Here is a 19,158-nt window from a genome sequence, read left to right on the forward strand (position 1 = left end):
CTATGCTTTTTTAAGTCTTCTGCTTATATCAAAGACACATCCTGAAATAAAAAATGCTTTATTGTGCTCTAAACATGAATATAAGGTCTTGTATTTGGCATGCTGGAATACACATTAGTTATTTTTGTGGGCTCATGGCAGCAATGTAGTCCATAGTCAGTGCTACATGTGAACAGAAAGAAAAGCATCCCTGCAGGATCTTTAAATGTTCTCCCAAACTTCTACTTCCTCACTGGTCACAAAGGAGGCTGCTTTCTGGGCTCTTGGGGTCAACGTCTCCCCAGTACGGTAAGATGAAAGGCAGGTCAGTGACCCGGGACTCCATCAGCCCCCACAGGTGCTGAGCCACAAACTGGTTTCCCTTCTCTGAGAGGTGCAGGCCATCAGACAGGTAGACTGTGTAGTCCTGTTGAGCAGAGGACAAAACTGGAAATATAAGGCAATGTGGAAAGCCTGAATGTTAACCATTTGAAGAAAATTTACAAGGCTGTGTCACATAGTTGAAAGCTTTCATTTTCTCATCTTTAGACCTGATGAGACAGCATTCTGAATATTTTTTTCACTGGATATGTATATGTATAGTGCCTATAAAGGGTTTTCACCCTCTTGGATGTTTCTATGAATCATTCAAGGTCAGTATAATTTGGCTTTTTTGACAAAAACTGCACATAGTCACAAACACATCGCCACTGTGAAGCACGGTGGTGGCAGCATCATGCTGTGGGGATACTTCTTGGCTGTTTGCCCTGGAAGGCTTGTAAAGGTAGAGGGTAAAATCAATGTATTTTTTAAGCAAGTCAATGACCTGAAGCATACAGCGAAAGCTACACATAAATGGTTTGAAGACAAGGTGAATGTTCTGCCACAGGATCTCTGGGTAATCATTGTATAACTCGCATGCAAGTATTACCCACCTGTCCATCTTTCTGCATGAGTGTCCAGAGATCCAGGACATCTGCACCACACTGACCAGCAGCCTGGACGCACGCCTGAGCGTACTGCCCCGCTACAGAGTTAAGGCGATTGAGAGGACTTCCTGTAAGATACAAGAGCTAGAGCTTTGTAAACATTCAGCAGAAAATACGTGCTCTGTCACAAAACAAGAACATGTGTATGGGTTACCTTTTAAAATACATTCCTTCTCCCAGCTTGACTCATGAAGAGGAGGAGGGGTGATGAAGATGACTCTGTCTGCTGACACTCCTGCTGCAGCCAGGAGTCTGGAGATCTCCTTCAGGTTCTCTGAATATTCCTGCAGGGGGATATGCTGCTGTGGGTTTTTATCTGCACAACAAGAGGGAACGTAAGAAGGCATAAAATGATACAATTTTTGATTATGAGAGACAATATTCAATCTTCAGCTGTTTTCAGTAGGGTCATTTGGGCTATCAAAAGAAGCCAACAAGCTAAATATGCCATCTGCACTGTCCTTAAACAAGGAAGAGGTATATATCTTTACAAGGGAAGTCAAAATGTACTTTAAAGTGAAATAAATGCATTGCATCCGAACTCCATCTGAATGTCCTGTAACATATACCTTCCAGTGCACAGTCATTGGCTCCAAAGAAGACAGTGATGGCTGCTATGTTGTTGTCTGCTGCTGAGGTTTGATTGCTGATGAGACGAGGGAGAATTAGCTTTCCCCATCTGGAGTTGTAGCCCGAAAATCCTCTGTTTACAACATCACATTTCCTGACGAGAAAAATGCGTCAGATAAAGGGATAAGTCACTGGTAGTTTTCATCACTTGTCTTTAGTGAACTTAGATCATTAGCATCTCTTTAAATTAATCGTCTGTTGCAAAATCCAAGCTTGGTTATTATGATGAAACGAGTAAGCTGCCTACCTTGCAAGTTTGTTGGAGATTTCTGCACCCCAGCCATTGGCTTGAAATGAAAACTGAAGGGAGGAACAGCACAGTTGTATTACTTTTTAACTTAAGCTAGCTGTCAATGCCAACTAAGAAACTGAGTACCAAACAAAATAAGTAACATCTGAATTCCGTTTTAAGTATGAGCTAACCTGTGTGATAGAGTCCCCGAATAAAATCACTTGAGGCCAAACTATCGTTTTGAATTTGGACATAATGAAACCCGGAAGGTGGAACCATCCATGGACAACGAAAAGTAGGAACAAGCGGCTGCGCACACGGATCTCATCTTCCGGTAAGGGTGGGCCTAAATTAAAAAACTTCAAAATAAAAGTATCATGCATGGCAATGATTTAACAGAAAGGCGTGATAAACAGGTGCATCAAAGAAATGTATATCACGAATAAGTTCACTTTTTCTTTTAATTTAATTTAAGAAGTGAAACTTCCATATAGTCTAAATTGATCTGATATAAAGGGAAATATTTTGAGAGTTTTTTGTTTTAATCTTGATGATTATGGTTTACAGTTCATGAAAATCAAAAATCCACTCACTCAGAGTATTAGAATATCACAAAACATCAGCCCAAAAAGGACTTATAACAGAAATGTTGACCTTCTTGAAAATTCTGTTCATGTATGCAGTCAGTAACTGGTTGGGACTCCCTTTGCATAAATTACTGCATCCATGCATCACAGCATGGAGCCAATCAGTCTGTGGCATTGCTGGGGTGTTATGAAGCCCAGGTTGCTCTAAAAGCAGCTTTCAGCTTGTCTGTATTGAGTCTGGTGTCTCTCATCCTCCTCTTGACAGCACCCCAAAGATTCTCTACAGGGTTTAGGTCAGGCCAGTTGGCTGGCCAGTCATGCTCAGTTCTACCATGGTCAACAAACCAGTTTCTGTTAATCTTGGTTTCCCTGTGGGCAGATGCCAACTCCTGCTGGGAAAGGAAATTAGTATCTCCATAAAGCTTCCCAGCAGATGGAAGCATGAAATGCTCTGGATCCTTGATTTCCAAGTGAAATTGAAAACGTAGTTTCATCTGAAAACAGGACTTAGACCACTTAGACAAGTTCTTTTCCTCCTTAGACCAGGTGAGACACTTCTTACATCTGTGTTTCAGGATTGGCTCAATACTAAGAACACAACACTTGTACAGTAGCCCATTTACTGGACCCATCCGTGTGTGGTGGCTCTTGATCCACCAACTACAGCCCCAGTCTACTCATTGTGAAATTCCCCAAAGTTCTTGAATCTGCTTTGTTCCCCTGAAGGCTGAGTTCATCCCTGTTGCTTGTGCTCTTTGTCTTACCACACTTTTCTCTTCCAGTCAACTTTCCATGAATATGCTTTGATACAGCCTCTGAGATCAGCCTGCTCTATCAGCAACGATCTTCTGTGGCTTACCGTCCTTGTAAAGTGTGCTGGTGATTGTCTTCTTAACAGGAGTGAAGTCAACAGTCTTCCTCATGATTGTGGTTGTGTGTAGTGAACCAGAGAGAGAGAGTAATGGCTTAGGAAACCTTTGTGAATTGGACTATTTCACAATATTCTAATATTTTGAGACAGTGGATTTTTGGTGAGCTGTAAACTGTAATAATTAAGATTAAAAGAAACAAATCTTGAAATATTTTACTTTTTATGAGATGATTCTGGAATTTATGAAAGTTCTACTTTTTGAAGTTAATCATGGGAATTTTTATTCATGATATTTTCTTACTGTGTGTCTAATAAATGTGTCGGTAGGATAATGAAACTTGCTCTTGTCTGCCACTAGAGGTGCTGCAGGTAAACTAGTCACAATAACCAACACGGAAGTAAACGTCTCCGCTGTCTTGAAACATGGCGGAGGTCAGGCAACGATTTGTTGGACGTACCTACGACCTAGCACTCAAAATAAGTAACCGTTACTGCCAAGACAGTCAGAATAATGGAGGTAAGAAAATATTTCAGACCACATCTCTCTCCCCGAGATTTCTGCTGGAAAATTTTCAAAATGGCGACGTTTTTGGAGCCGAAAATGCCGCTGGGAGAGTGACCGGTGGAGTTTCACCGGTCAGTTACACAAGATTTACACCGGTGTTTGGTAAATATGGACATGCTTGTGAAAAGGAAAACAACGCCAAGGAGGAATATAACACTGGACTGGAGTGTTCACTTTCTAAGAAAACTCGAGCTCAAAATACAGAGAGAATTTTTCGTCAGAGCAGGAGCAATATCATGTTAAAGAGGACTTTCTTCACCTTCAAGTCTGCTTCACAGCAGAGCCTGTTGCACCAACGATTGTCTTCTAGACATGGAGAGTTTGTGTTTTTGAGAGCTTACAGTGGTAACGGATCCCACTCAGAGCCCCTTTATAAAACCAAAACAGGTTACTACGAAATCTTGGAGGTGACGCCTAACGCCACTCAAGCCCAGATAAAAACAGCCTACTACAAACAGTCCTTCATCTACCACCCGGACAGAAATGCCGGCAGCGACGAGGCCACTGTCCGCTTCTCAGAGATCAGTGAGGCCTACACCGTGCTGGGAAACAAGGCCCTGAGGAAGAAGTACGACCGAGGTCTGCTTAGCCAGTCAGACCTCACCGCGACAGCCAGACCCTCCTCCGCCCGGGACACCTCAGGGAGCTCCGCCAAACAGCAGCCGGAGAGGCGGCGGTCCGTGATGGGCGCAGACATCCGAGGGGGTGCCTTTGATTTCGATAAGTTTTACAAGGAGCACTACGGGGAGCAGCTACAGAGACAGAGAAACATCAAGGCCCGCAAAGAGGAGATGCTGAGGAAGAAGAAGGAGTCGATTGCGGAGAAGAAACTGAGCAGGGTGTCGGAGTTGGGAGTGTGGGTGATGCTGCTGATGGCCATTGGTATACTCATCAACTTAAAACGGGGTTAATATGTGATGGGAATGAGGCATGTTGTTTTTGACACTTTAATTGGAATCATTACTGTCACCATAAACACTACTCAAAGGACTTCTGTTTGTCCTCTTACCTCCTCAGGACACTTTTACTAAATGTTGTGAACAATGGATGATGTACCATCAGTGTTGGGCAATTTTTAACAGTGCAATTCAACAGGAAATCTTCCTCTGAAAAACTGCAGATCATATTTTTAACTGCAGTAGGTATTGTTAAAGATATTCTGCAGCATTTCATTATAGTACTGTAAGCACAGCGTTTTCAGTGGTTCCGTGTTTACATGGACACGTTTGCTCTGATATTAAAATAAGAAGTACAGATATATTTTTAAAACCATTATTAGAAACATAATGTATAAGGGACAACCTAAAAGATGGGGACAAAACAAAGAGACTATGTTAATTTTTGTGCAAAAAGTCAACAGTTTGGAAGAAAAAAAATGAGATTATGAAATCTCATATTTACAAGAAATCAAACTTAGAATTTCAGTTTAAAAATCTGAAATTTACAAGAAAAAAAATATAAATTTACAAGTTTAAAAAAACAATTTGGACACTAAAATCTTTTAAAAAATGGAAGTGTTGTATATCGTATATTTACAAGTGTAAAAGTCGAAAAATCAAAAGTAACCAAACTGAAAACTGTGGTTTGATTTTTGACTTTTTACTCTCAAAAACATTTGGTTCATGTACTTTTTCAACTTTAAAGTATTTTTTTCCTTGTAAATTGATGACTCTTTAAACTTGAAAATTATTTTTTTTCCCCCAGAAAATTAACAGATCCTCTATTATTTTATTGTCTTAGAGTGGCCATAACACACTGTCATAATAATGGACATGAGTACGGAGGGCCCCAACCACTGGTTTAGGTGATGCTTTAAGATGATTTCCTTTGGGTGCACTCTTTGTCCATCTAGTTTGCCCACTTAATGCTATTCTGTTGGAATGTATATTTACACATGTCAAAATCACAATTTTATCAGTCTAATATACCACACAAATCCTGTATGAACACACCGAAGGAGGAAGTATCAGTGGTTGATTTACAACCTGGTAGTACTTGTACCTTTTGACTTTCATAAAGTCATCTGTTTAGCAGATTTCTTTATTTTTGATCTTAAAGCAAGTATAGATTTTGTTTTAATGTATTGCTATTTATTTAAAATATTTGTAGCAATATAAAAAATTAAGGGAGATGTGAATGAGCTATATTTGAGAGCCAGTTAACGGGTGGAAATACTGGAAGTGTGGTTTTATGTTGAGATTAAGCTCAAGAATGTGCCTTGGATGATACTTAATGTGAAGTTCACTGATTTTATTGTCCAAATTCTGAACTAATAAATGATTTATGAGCAGTGTTTGGCAGAGATTTGTCCTTCTGTTAATGCCATTGTCAGCCATCAATATGGAACATTTTAAAATAAAAACATTTCCCTTAAGTTAAAAAAAAAAAGTATGGACACAGGAAGTAAGTTGCTCAGTTCTTAAAGACAGCAGGTTTTTTTAAAAGTCTTTTCAACATTGAAGATAAACACAAACATCAAGTGCATTGGACATCACAGTTTAAGTTCACAACTTTGACATATCAGTGCAAAACATGGCAATGAAAGCCTACAGTGCAGCTACACAAATACAGTAAAGAGAATTAAAAGTGCCTGTATGACAAAAACAACACTAAAACATGTATAAAAATCCATCCACTCAGCAAAACACAGCAACACATCATGGACTCAGACTGGTTAATGAGGCAGCTAATCACACCAACCTGACTAGACAAAGAGGCAAGTGATGTTTAAAAATACATGAAGCACTGTCCTCATTGATGCCAAATGTAACTGGCACAAAACCGATAAAATCAAAATATCTTAGTGTAAAAACATTTCAATGTTCCAGTAATCTGTCAGATAACAAGCCCTCCATCATTGGTGGGGGTAAGTTTTTAGCGCACAAGTATCCTCTGCTTTTTAACCCCCTTCACAGAATTTGTAAAAAATATCTGTTCATATACCTACAATGTCTGAGCTTTAGAAAGTCACTCTTTTGTTAAAACTGATGCCTTCAGTCGTGTTTCTGTACTCATATTACTGGGTTTAGTGCATCATAGAGCCGCTGCACAGCCAGCTCTACCATCTCCTTCAGGGATTCGTCCTCCGTGCTCTCATCCTCGTAGCACACCGACTGATTGAGAAGACAGTGAGAGAGATTTTGATCTTTGTCAGTCCTTGTGCAGCAGAAATGTGTAACAGTAGCTGGTTCATTGTAAGACAGACCATAAGAGTGTTACAGTAGTCTAGCCTGTTAATTATTAAAGTGTGCAACTTTGGCTCAGAGAGGAAATACTTTGGTATTATTTTGTGACACCCTGCACATGAGCCTAAAAATTAAAAAATCCAAATCCAATATTTAAGACTTCTTTGGGTTGAGTCTTATTTTGTGTACTTAGGGTTCAATTTGCCTCTCTGAGCATTTGAACCCATTGTTTAAAACTCTAACATGCAAGTTGGAAAGTAAGGGTCTGAAAACTGATCCTTGTGGTACTCCACTACTGGTAAACGAAATGTTTTTGACTGAACAAGTTAAAAACATTTCCCTGTAGGCCTACATGGTCACTTAATCTGTCTAAAAGAATCTGGTTGTCATGGATGATAAAATTCCTAGTCTTATTATGGTTTCTCTGTGTCTGTGCTTCTTACCCTTGTTTCCAAGCAAATGATAACCGATTTTCCGTCTACTGTCAGAGAGATGTTTTTACCATCACTGAAATCCACACACTCCTCCCCAAACATGTCCCTAAAGACAGACAAAGATGTATTATTATATCTTAGCAATGATAAATGTTTTTAAATGACATTTTATATCATAATTTACCTATCAAGAACATGTACCTATGTACAGGTGCTTCTTAATTAACTAGAATATCATTAGAAAGGTGAAATTCCTTCCACAGTTTAATTCAAAAAGTGAAAGTCATATATATATACATCCGTCACAAGCAGAGTAAAATATTTTCAGCCTTTATTTCTTTCAATTTGGATGGTTTTGGCTTACAGTTAAAGACCCTGTAAAGTGAAATCCCAAATTTGTGTCTCAACACACTAGATGTGTTGGAATTCAGTTGCTGTAAACGTGAAAACACTGAGATCTACAGGTAATTGAATTTTGGATTTCGACCAGAAGAAAGTTTTTCCACCCCTTTCCTGGCTGGGTTTGTTTATGTTACTACCTTTATTAAAAATTAAGTCAGTTAAATGCTGTTTTTTTGTTCACTGTGAGGTAAATTTGCCAAATCTATCAGCCACAGTGGCCTATGGATCACTTAAAGCATCATATAATAAATTTGAGCCAGAAAACAGACTTCATCTCTTCTCTGGCATAGAGCCAGGCAGCTGTGCTCTGATTATAAGGTCAAGGGGTAGGCAAATGGTGTGAGTGCTTTTCTCCATTAAGATTGTAGCATTATTTTAATCTGAGAGGATCGCATTTCTCCTGAGTGTGTGGGGCTTCAGCTCATTCAACAGACACGCCCACACCATCCCACAACAGATTTTACTGCCTAATTTTTCTTGATTTTTAAGCTTAATTTTATTAACCTAGAGATGTTTTATTTAACTGAAATTTGACCTGGTGGTTATAACACAGTGATCTGCCATACAACAAACCTACATACAGATTTATTTTCACTTTAAAGGGTCTTTAATGAAAACCCAAAGTTCAGTATCTCAAAAAAAGAAGCAACCAGCCTGTGGCCCTGCTTAGGTGTTATGGGAGCTCAAATTGTTTTGATAGCAGCCTACATCTTGTCTGCATTTTTGGGTCTGGGGTCTCACATCTTTCTCTTGACAATACCCTGAAGATCCTCTATGGGGTTCAGGTCTGACAAGGTAGCTGGCCAATCAAGTACAGTAACATCACAGTCATTTAACCAGTTTTTGGTACTTTTGGCAATGTAGGCAGGTGCCAAGTCCTGTTGGAAAAGGAAATCAGAATCTTCATAAAGATAAAAAGCACTCTAAAATTTCCTGGTAAACAACTGCGTTGATTTTGGACTTCAGACTCCAGCCTCGATCCACTCCTTGTGAAGTTCCCCCAAATTCTCGAACTAATTTTGCTTGATGATCCTCTCAAGACTTAACCTTGCAAAGCAGATGGATACGCCTGTTTCCGTGTTTCTCACTGGCGAATCCATCTCGCAAAGCTCCCATCTGAACCGTTTGCAACCGGTTAGAAAGTGACAGGACAAATCAGCGTTGAGCGCCAATGCTTTCGGGCACGGCAGAGTCGTGAAGTAAGCAAGCAGCGAGAGAAGAGGCCGACAGAGATATGGCGGAAGACATTAGCATGGATGCTGCTAGAGCGTCAGTTTTATCAGAACTTGGCGACATTTCTTCGTTAAAAGAAGAGCAACGGCAACAACAGCAGTGAGTTGTTTTCTTTTCAAAACAACAAAAGTCGTGTACTGACATGTCTACAGTTGCCATGGCTCACGTTATACAGTTCTTTATGGAGTTTACAATATTGAATTTTTTCAAAATATTCTAATTTTATGAGCTACTGAATTTGGGGTTTTTATTAGCTGTAAGCCATAATCATTACAATCTAAAAAACAAACTCTTTAAAGATTTCCCTTTGTGTATAATGAATATTTATAGGTTCAATTTTTGACTTGAACTACTAAAATAAATGAACTTTTCCACAATCTACTGATTTATTGAGATGCACGTGTATACAATGATTAATAAAAGCTGTATGAAGAGTGTCACTCACTGCAACATGACTCCTAATCTTGTATGGAAGACATCCATGTCCATGATGGAACTCTGGGTCTCCATAACTGTTGAAGAAAAACACGTTTAACAACATAATTTATCACAACTTATCTGTTTAATGTTTCCTACAATTTAAATCTTCAAAGAACAAATGGAAAAATCTAGCTAAAAACAACTGACCTTTCTGAGCCTTGGGGTTTGATTGGACCTCCAGCACCACTGTGGTGACAGCATCAGCGTACATGTCGTTGAGAGGGTTTGCTATCCACTGAAACAAAAGATTAAAAAAAAAAAATAACAACGTAAGAGTATTGAAAGTTTGCACACACAACACAGCTGGCCTCGTCTTCTCACCTCCAGCATCACCATGCCGACCTCGTGGATCAGAGTGATGTTTTTAAAGATCCTCAAAGTGTTCTTCTCGGTTCCATCCAACTCCTCTACGTCACCTGAGCCCAGAGAAAAGACCACCATAGGTCAGTGATGTATCATCAGCTATACCTAAATCAGGTGCCAGTCAGTGAAAACAAGAATATACTTTCAAATAAAGTACAAATACACAAACGTGGAGGTCTTACCTGTGAGGTTTCTCAGGTGGCAGACAAGCAGTGAGTATGGTCCAGTGAAAGGGATGGCCTGGGACTGTTTGACTGTGCTCATGGCTAGCTCTGTGTACGCTGAAAAATACATCAATCAGATCACTCACAAGTGTGCTCACAGATCAGAGTGCAGTTTTTTTCAATTTAAAACAAGAAGAAAGAATCAGAAGTGGGCATAGCTGAGGTTTGCATCTCTATTCATTATCTTTTGTTTTGTTTTGATTAAGAATCTCCTAGCAGTGGAATTTAGAATTTGCATTTAAAAAACACTAAATTTCACTGTTTTCTCTTCCTGAACAGTATCCTCAACATGAATGACACATAAATCAGGGTTAACACTAGAAACTACAGTTTCAGAGTAAAAAAAGAAAGCTTATTACAGGTAGACAGTCTCCTGATGTAAGCACAGGGCAATAGTGCTGTGCAGAGTGCAACATGAATCAAAGGTGGTCAGATGTGTTCCCACCTACAAATTTTAAGAATAATTTTAAGGAAAAATCATTCAAACAGGTGAAAATGAAGAAAAAGTAATATAAAAGGGGTTTTCCAACACAATTTGCATGCCAGTCTGCTGCCTCACACTTACTGTTTTTAGATTTTTACTTTTTCTTTTGCTACTCTTCAGCCCTATAATTTATTTGCTAAATTACTATCTAACTTAAGCCAGTGTCCTGGCATTGTTGGATGGATTTTAGACTTTTTAATGGACAGATTCCAGTGTGTCAGAGAGAACAGCTTTGTCTGATGTGGTCTCCTCCACTGGTTCCCCATAGGGCTGTGTCCTCTCACCAGCTTTGTACAGCCTCAACACTGATGGCTTCAGAAGCTCCCAACCAGGAAGACAAATTCCGAAGTTCGCAGACAACACAGTGATATGGAGTCTGTTACAGGGAGGACAGAGCACCTGGACCAGTGGTGGATGATTTTTTTCAGTGGTGTGATGATTCCTTTTTAAACTTGAATGTCACAGAGACCAAAGACATGTGTACAGCTTTAAAAAGAAACTCAAATCCAACAATTTTAATAACAATTAAAGGGGAGACTGTGGAGCCCATTCCCTGATTAGCTGTCTTTAACAAAGATACTGAAGTACTATTATGGACAAAATTATTGGTACCCTTCCATTAAAGAAAGAAAAACCCACAATGGTCATTAGTTTGTTTTTAAAATGATTCTCTTGAACCACAATTCATAAGAAATGTCTGATTTCCATCAGTTAATTTTCAGTACATTTTAATTTTTTTATTACTTTTGTCAGTTTAAAGCTATTTCAGTGACCATTGTGTGGTTTTTCTTTCTTTAATGGAAGACTATCAATAATTTTGTCCATGTGTGTGGTTTATTAAAAAAATCGCAGCAGGGACTGCACTTCCTCTGTAAGCTCAAATGGTTTGGGGTACCCAGCAAACTAATGACAATGTTTTATTTCTCTATGGTTGAATCTGTCCTGACCTTTACCATTGTCTCCTGGTTTGGTAGCCTCTCATTAGGAGCTTAGAACATACTGTTAAGATTACCAGTAGAATGATTGGTATCAAATTACCTGATCTTTCTCTAAGGCTCAGGATATCAAACCGTATCCTGGGCATGCTCTTCATTCTGAATTTGAGCTTCTACCCTCTGACAGGGGATTCAGATTACCAAAGACAAATCCAAATATTTAGCACTTTAATTTCACAACAGTTGTCTGTACATGTCTTTTAATGATGGTTAGCCTTCAGTTGTCCTTCAATGTATTTTTATATTTATGCATTTTGGTGATGTATCTGTGTTTGTGTGATTGTGTTTCTCATGTTTTTTTGCCTGGCTGAAGAGCAAATTTCCCTTAAGGGACAATAAAGTTGAAGTTGAAGTTGAAGTTATTTTTGTCAGCTAACACTCCAGTCTTGATATCACAATCAATATTATAAAGTGATTCATTATTGGTATTGGAACATCAGTGATACTTACTTGAAAGGTCAGAGGGATTGAGGATGTGGTAGTTGAAGTTCTTTTTCACAAGTATGCCTGACACCCTCTGGCCCTGGACACACTTCTTATCAGCCAGAGAACCCATCACCTGTGGGGAGTAAAGTTCAGTAAAAAGGTGAAAAGAATTTAACTTGTAGAGAGCTTTTCTAGTCTTCTAACTTCTCAAAGTGCCTTTTGCACCTCTTGCCATATTCACCCATTCACACCACATTCACACAGATTTAAGAGGCTGCAGCGTAGAGCATCCGTCAGTATGAAGTATTTACATTCGGTCACAGTGGCATGCCAACTGCAGCCCTGGCGAATTCTAATAGAAATAAATAAATAAATATGGCAAATATTAGAGCGTGAAGCTTGTGCTTGACTGTGTTTTACTTCAAATTTCAACACTAGGCAGCGCTGCTGTGTTAATGCAGCAACCAAACATTTAGACAAAAAGAGTTTAACATGCTTTTTCATGACTAAATTGAGACAAAAATGTCACTGGTACACGTATCGACAACCAAAATAATATTTCAAATTATAATGAAAAAAAAATGACTGTGACAGACTGGCAGCAAATAGTACACTCGTTTGCTCTGCTTTCTGCTTCGTCAACCATCTTTGAGGACCAACACTCCTACAAAGTTTTGCAGCCTTGTGCGATTTGCTCTTGTTTTGTGTTTGAATGATGAGGTGCAGCATCTCCCATCTCTGCTACATGCAGTATCGTTTTCATCCTGACCAGGGCCTAATCCAGTGGTAGCAAAGGGTGACCAGGGCCCCTAAAATCTCATTGGCCCCCAAAAGTCCTTAAACAATAATTTGTTATTTGCTGTGTCATCCATTAATGGAAAGCCATGATGTAGGTTTTTTAAAACCTTATCTTAACCTAAGCTGGATTGATTTTACTGACTTACACTGACTTATCTAAGTGACCTGGCCATCATATTTTTTTCTGTATGTGGCCCTGAGTGAAAAAGTTTGGACATCACTGCCTATATAAAACTGAACAGTAAAAGATAAAGACAGAGCAAAGAGGACCTTGGCTAGTTTCTCTCCTCTGAAGTTGAGGGTGACGGCTTCTGTGTTTCGAGGGTTGTGGACTTCAATGTGGACCTGGTCATTGTCCTCGTACTCCCTGATTAGTGCCGCTTTGAGACGGGCCATCTCATTCTGCTCCCCATGGACCAGGATCTGGAGAGTGGACGTAGACGAGAAAGTAGGATTTTAATTATAACTGATAAAATTGAAGGTTACAGGCAGCCAAGAATTTCAGTGACTGATGTCTTTTTTGTTTTCATACCACATGCGGGGGTTTGAGCGCCCTGATGAACTCGCTGGTCTGCTGGTAGTCTGTGTGGGCAGAGAAGGAGATGTAGTCCACGGACATCTTCAGCTGCAGCTTCTGTCCAGACATGGTAGTGATCTCCTCTGGTTCTGACATGATATGCTGTTGTGAAAAATTCACTGTTACAAAAAGTACGTCCCTGAATAAGACTTGTACATTTTCCCTTTCCTGGTCTGACCTTGGCCAGCGTTCCTTCCACACAGTATCCAGCAATGATGACTCCGTTCCTCTTATCAGTGCACCAGCTCTCAAAGAGCTCTCTGGACAGACCGCTCTGCATCATACCTGGAGACGCCATCACCACACTGGGACCAATGTCATCGAAGTGATCCATGCTCTGTAAAGGGCCACAGTTACGTTATTTTCAGATATCCAGCAGCTCTTAAAGACCAATAGAGAGGTGTCTGTAGCAGTAACACTTCCTACCTTGAGGTTGCTGATGTGCTTGAAGACAAAAGGGTTGTTGATGTTAATTGCTTTGCGAATTTTGTCATTCATCGCATTGACGTAGGTCTGGTACACAGCCATGCACTTCTTTGCGAGAGATGAGGCATAGTAGATGGGGATGTCATGAAGCTCTGGGTGGTTCTGCCAGTACTCATCTATAGGAGAGCAGGAAATACAAAATGAAAGACATCTGTAAATGCATCATAAAAACAACAAAAAAAAAATGCACTTGTATATAACTTTTTATACAAAGATGTAGCCCAAAATGCCTGGAAAAAGACTGGATAATATACAGTGGCAAAACATACAAATAAAGGAAAAACATAAGTAAAAAGAGAGTATAAAAAGAAAACCCTTTGATTTCAATTGTATTTAAACTGATTTACAAATTGAAACACAAAGATCAACCTTCAGTTTTGCAGTCAGAGTCCAGCATTGGTATGTCTGATGTATGATCTTACCCAGGATGAGCAGCAGTTCCTGGGCCCGTCCCAAAGCAAACACAGGGATCAAACAGCGACCTTCTCTGTTAACAATGTCATGGACGGTATTACAGAACCGAGCTTCTCGCTCTTCCCTCTTCTCATGGATGTGGGTGCCATAAGTCGACTCCTACATTAAACAACAGCAGAATTTATATTTCTGTGATAACCTCATGATCCACTCAAAGTAGGATTAGATGTAAATTGTTATTAAGCTCACAATGATTAAGATGTCAGGTTTGACACTTGGGATCTCAGCCGCCATCAAATGCCTGTCTTCTTGTCGGGAAAAGTCACCGGTATAGAGCAGCTTCAGAGGGGAAAACAGAATTTGTTTGGTTTTGATGCATCAATAAACTTTCTTTGACATAGAAATTAATAATAAAACAGCTGTTGTTACCTTGACTCCAGCTATCTCTATCATAAACATGGCCGCTCCCAGCACATGACCCGCGTGGTAGCACCAGAACTTGATTCCAGCGACCTCCTTGACCTCGTGGAAGTTGATGGTCTCGATCTTGTCCATGCTCTCCTCCAGGTCAGTTTCAGTGTACAGCATGTCGTCTGCAGAAATGTTGCTGTGAAATGAATACATGTCAAAAGACTAGGGCTGTCAATAGATTCAAATTTTTTATTTGCGATTAATCTCACAAATTTCATGGTTAACTCGAGATTAATCACAAATTAATTGCACTTTTTTTGTCTGTTCTAAATGTACCTTACAAGACTATTTCTCAAGATTTAAATACCCTTATCAACATGAGTGGACAAAAATACTTTCTTTATGCAAATGTTTGTTCATGTCAACAAGATAATGTCCAGAAAATTCTCTAGTCTGAGCTCAAAGATACTGAATGCTCCAAAAATATGCTGAGAGCATAACATGGTGAACTCAAGCCCAACAAGGACGACAGAGATACTGACCTTAATGTAACATTATTGAATAATACCACGATGTAGTCCAGTAGATTTACTGGAATGATGTCAATAAACACACATTTGAAGCTGCTTTTCAATACTCATGAACACACGAAGTAAAAGAAGTCTCAGTGGAGAATTTTTAAGGTGTAACCATCTTCTCATTTTTCAGATCATAGAAGAGCTACAGATTTAATCTCAAACATTTTTTCTTCATAAGCTTATATTATGATACTCTACAGAGCTTCTTCACTCTCAGGCTCACCTGTAACACCTCTGCTCTCCTGTCACACACCAGACTCTGCTGATCTGTCCCTTCCTCCTCAAGATGTAGCTGGACACACACCATGCATCAGACCATCTCATCTAGGGACTGCAGAGTCTTTGACACTTTTGCAGCGTTTTGACGGACAGTTTTTTTTAAATTTGGTGTTTATTTACAGTTCCAATTGATCGTTTTAGTAAGTTTCATTTTCTCCAAATACTTTCACTTCAAGCAGGAGCTGAGTGGGGATGGGAGAGGGGTAAATGGAGATGTGATTCGACCAGTCAGCGGTCAATATAAAGGGTCAGTGCAGCTGTAGTGCTGGTTCATAGCAGATATAAATAAATGAATAAATCATGCTGGCCCTAAAGTGAGTCGGCCCACCAGGAAATGCCCGGTATGCCAGATAGCGAGTCCATCCCTGCGTGCAGAGCGTCTCCGCTGAAAACAATCCAGCATGGCTAAGAGGGCGTCTCTCTGCATGGCGGTGTGCTTGGCCAGCGAGTGGTGCAGGCCATTTAAGACTCTATGAACTCCTGGTAACTCAGTTCATGTCGACTGTAGGAGAAAATAACTTCAGTCTTATCTGGCATGATCTGAAAGCTGAACCTGCCATTCAAAAGTCTCTGTCCTTTATCCATTTCTGCTCGCTTGTACTGCATCACGACGGCGCCGCTTCCTGATCTGGCAAACTACAGGATGGGTTGAGGGTCAATCAGAATGCGCATGCGTTAATCATGCGACAAAAAAATTAGCAGCATTAAAAGTAATTTGAGTTAATGCAATATTAACGCGTTAACTTTGACAGCCCTACAAAAGACACGTATATCATAATTATGATATTAACTATTTAAGAAAAAATGTTTTATAATGATAACTGCTCCTCCTACCTGACTTTGACGTAGTCTGACAGCAGCCAGCGGTAGATGGCCTTAGTGGCGTGGGTCATGAAGGTCCTGCCTTTGAAGCTGGTCTTCTGGAGGAACCAGGGCAGTGCTCCACAGTGATCCAAGTGGAAACTACATAAACATCAAATGACATACTTGTAATTTTGAGACATTTTTTAGTATCCAGGATAACAAATTAACAAACGAAAAATTCTCTAATCAAAGGGGATGTGGGATGGGAGCCTCCAAAGATCAGAAACAGATGTGAAATGTTGCAGCTCTGAAATAGATGTGTAAATATATCTGATCAGAAACTCACTAATAAGATCTTTCATTTTTTAATGTCATCGCTGGGCCAATGAGTTCAAATCTATGTAAATAATATGTAATTTTTTTTTTTCAAAATAGGTTTCTTTGTGACATTTAGGACATTAATATGTACTGCCTTAAACACTGCGTGGTAGCACCTGCGTCCAAAATGACTTGAAGCAATTTGTGACACTGATGTTGTTTCTTCTTGTTTAGATCTTTGCTTATGTTGCTCCTACTCTCGTATGTACGTTGCTTTGGATAAAAACATCTGCTAAATGACATTGTAACATTGTAAGAGTGCTATATCTAATATGTATAGAGAAAAATTGTATGTTGATGTAGGCTGTAAAACAAAAATACAACCATGCTGTCTTGTAAAGATATTCACAACATAAAGTCCTATGCTAAATGTAATTTAACTTGAAGACAAAGATCCTTATGTGCAGAATAACACTTGGGAACTTAACCTTCAGCCATAGGGTCAATCAGATTAAAGCCACTCCAGAGAAGGAAAGAGTTTGTTTGTTGAGTGACTTTGGGGAAACTGAGAATAAGATTCAATTTCTGTTTTACAGTCAGCTTATGATGACCCAAGGGATCTACTTTTAAGGAACATGTCTTTGAGTAATACTGACTTTTTTGGTTAGATGATTACAGAAAACTTGAGTTCTGCTTCAGAAAAGGAACCTTGTTATAGAGCAAATTATATCTGCAAATCTGATCATGATCTGCATTTATATCTGCAAATCTGATCGGATCATGCAACTTTGTAACTGTCTGTAATAAGCTGATTTGTTTTGAAACACTGCAACAGTGTCTTGGTATCTTGTAAACCCATGAGGGTTGGGCACTTATGGTGCCTCTCCTCAGTGTAAAACACATGAAAGCCCAAACTCCAAGCAGGCTTTCATCTGTTTTGCACCGAAAACAGGGTTCCCTTTAGCCCCTCTGCTATAAGCCCAAATCAGTGGAGGACTGCAGTGATGGTTGTCCTTCTGGAGTTTTGTCACATCTCAACATAAAATCTCTGAAACTTCTTCCATATGAGAATTGTAGAGGCCCCTGTGCTCTTGGGAACCTTCAGTGCAATAGAGCTCTGCAGGCAGTTTCTTTAGCCTTATGGCTTGTTTTTTTTTTTCTTATATGCATTGTCAGCTGTGAGGCCTTCTATAGAAAAGTGTGTGCTTTTCCAAATCATGTGCAATCAATGCATTTTACCACAGGTGGACTCCAGTCACGCTGTAGAGACATCCCAGCACAGATCAACAGAAATGGGTGGAACCTGAGCTAAAGTTCAAGTGTTTAAGCAAAGGGTCTGAATAATTATATTAATTTGATATTTCAGTTTTGTATTTTTTATTCATTTGCAAAAATTTCAAAAAATTCTGCTTGACGTTGTCATGATGGGGTACTGAGTGTATATTAGTGAGAATAATTTTTTTTTTTTTACTGTAGCATCAGGCTGCAATATAACAAAACTGAAAAAGTGAATTGGGTCTGAATACATTCTGAATGCACAGTAGGTGAAGAGGCATGACTTACTGGCTGATAAGCAGCAGGTCTATCTCTGCTGGGTCAATCAGGTCTATGTAAGGCAGAGCATCCATACCCTCCAGGCCAGGGTGGATCCCACAGTCCAGCTGCAATTCAACAAAATCTCAGTACCACTGCTAATTCTCCTGATAGTATTTGGTATATAAATTAAACCATTGACACAATTGAACAGCACTGGAATACTCAGATTAGAAAAACAGAATGATGCTTGAATAAATAAATAAATAAATAACTTAAAAATTATTTTTTCTCTCTGTTAAAAAAGATTTCAACCTGTAATTCAAATTAATTCTTTATTATAGAATACAGACGAATAAATGTACCATAATTTTCCTTCCTTTGAACTCCAGGATAATGCATGACCTCCCAACCTCCTGACCTGCCCCCCTGTAGTTGAGAAACAATAGCATGTCAGCTAACAGTCACATTATTTTATTATGAATTTTGATTTAATCGTTTATCTGTTATTTAATAACAAATTCACTCACAGAGGTCGAATTAGCAGCTGGTCGCTTTCCTCTGCGGGGACTATCACCTCTACTTTGCGTTTTGTGGCCATTTGCCTTAAATTTTTCTTGTCGACATCAAAAAGGAAAATAATAATCCCCTCTTAACTGTTTGTTGAATGAATGAAAGGGGGCGGAATATGTCGGTACGTCACACATCCGGTGTTGCGCCAAAATACCGTCGTTGAAAAACTAAGGTCACTACAACGTTCCACAACTGTCACTCTTTCTGTGATAAATTCAAGTTTATAAATGGAACACAAGCCTACGGGACTCGACACTATTTAAAATACCTTTCCACACACTCCTGAGTTTTTTTCCACGGGTTTCCCC

At 39.4% G+C, this 19,158-nt stretch overlaps 3 protein-coding genes across 5 annotated transcripts; 1 reads left to right on the forward strand and 2 right to left on the reverse strand.

Annotated features, from left to right (window-relative positions):
- Positions 1-42: 42 nt before the first annotated feature.
- iah1 (isoamyl acetate hydrolyzing esterase 1 (putative)) lies at positions 43-2,148 on the reverse strand. The gene is made up of 6 exons (XM_041812625.1): positions 2,022-2,148; positions 1,846-1,898; positions 1,538-1,692; positions 1,123-1,284; positions 915-1,036; positions 43-406 (listed from the first exon to the last, which is right to left on the reverse strand). The coding sequence occupies exons 1-6, from the start codon at positions 2,082-2,084 to the stop codon at positions 230-232; spliced, it is 732 nt and encodes a 243-aa protein (XP_041668559.1). The 5' UTR covers positions 2,085-2,148; the 3' UTR covers positions 43-229.
- Positions 2,149-3,704: 1,556 nt separating this feature from the next.
- LOC121525869 lies at positions 3,705-6,140 on the forward strand. The gene has a single exon (XM_041812059.1). The coding sequence runs from the start codon at positions 3,712-3,714 to the stop codon at positions 4,762-4,764; it is 1,053 nt and encodes a 350-aa protein (XP_041667993.1). The 5' UTR covers positions 3,705-3,711; the 3' UTR covers positions 4,765-6,140.
- Positions 6,141-6,270: 130 nt separating this feature from the next.
- On the reverse strand, positions 6,271-18,944 carry LOC121526288 (cleavage and polyadenylation specificity factor subunit 3). 3 transcript variants are annotated; one of them, XM_041812804.1, is made up of 18 exons: positions 18,808-18,944; positions 18,643-18,706; positions 18,308-18,405; positions 16,457-16,585; positions 14,784-14,961; positions 14,604-14,693; positions 14,363-14,513; positions 13,881-14,056; positions 13,633-13,791; positions 13,410-13,556; positions 13,148-13,300; positions 12,104-12,212; positions 10,133-10,231; positions 9,909-10,003; positions 9,735-9,822; positions 9,553-9,619; positions 7,482-7,578; positions 6,271-6,966 (listed from the first exon to the last, which is right to left on the reverse strand). In XM_041812804.1, the coding sequence occupies exons 1-18, from the start codon at positions 18,876-18,878 to the stop codon at positions 6,865-6,867; spliced, it is 2,073 nt and encodes a 690-aa protein (XP_041668738.1). In that variant the 5' UTR covers positions 18,879-18,944; the 3' UTR covers positions 6,271-6,864. The 3 variants fall into 3 exon arrangements, with proteins under 3 accessions (XP_041668738.1, XP_041668740.1, XP_041668739.1); XM_041812806.1 differs by lacking the exons at positions 18,308-18,405; positions 18,643-18,706; positions 18,808-18,944 and having other exon boundaries at positions 14,784-14,947; XM_041812805.1 differs by lacking the exons at positions 16,457-16,585; positions 18,308-18,405; positions 18,643-18,706; positions 18,808-18,944 and adding an exon at positions 15,567-15,725.
- Positions 18,945-19,158: the final 214 nt, after the last annotated feature.

Source organism: Cheilinus undulatus, linkage group 18 (assembly GCF_018320785.1).
Source record: "Cheilinus undulatus linkage group 18, ASM1832078v1, whole genome shotgun sequence".
Lineage (NCBI taxonomy): Eukaryota > Metazoa > Chordata > Actinopteri > Labriformes > Labridae > Cheilinus > Cheilinus undulatus.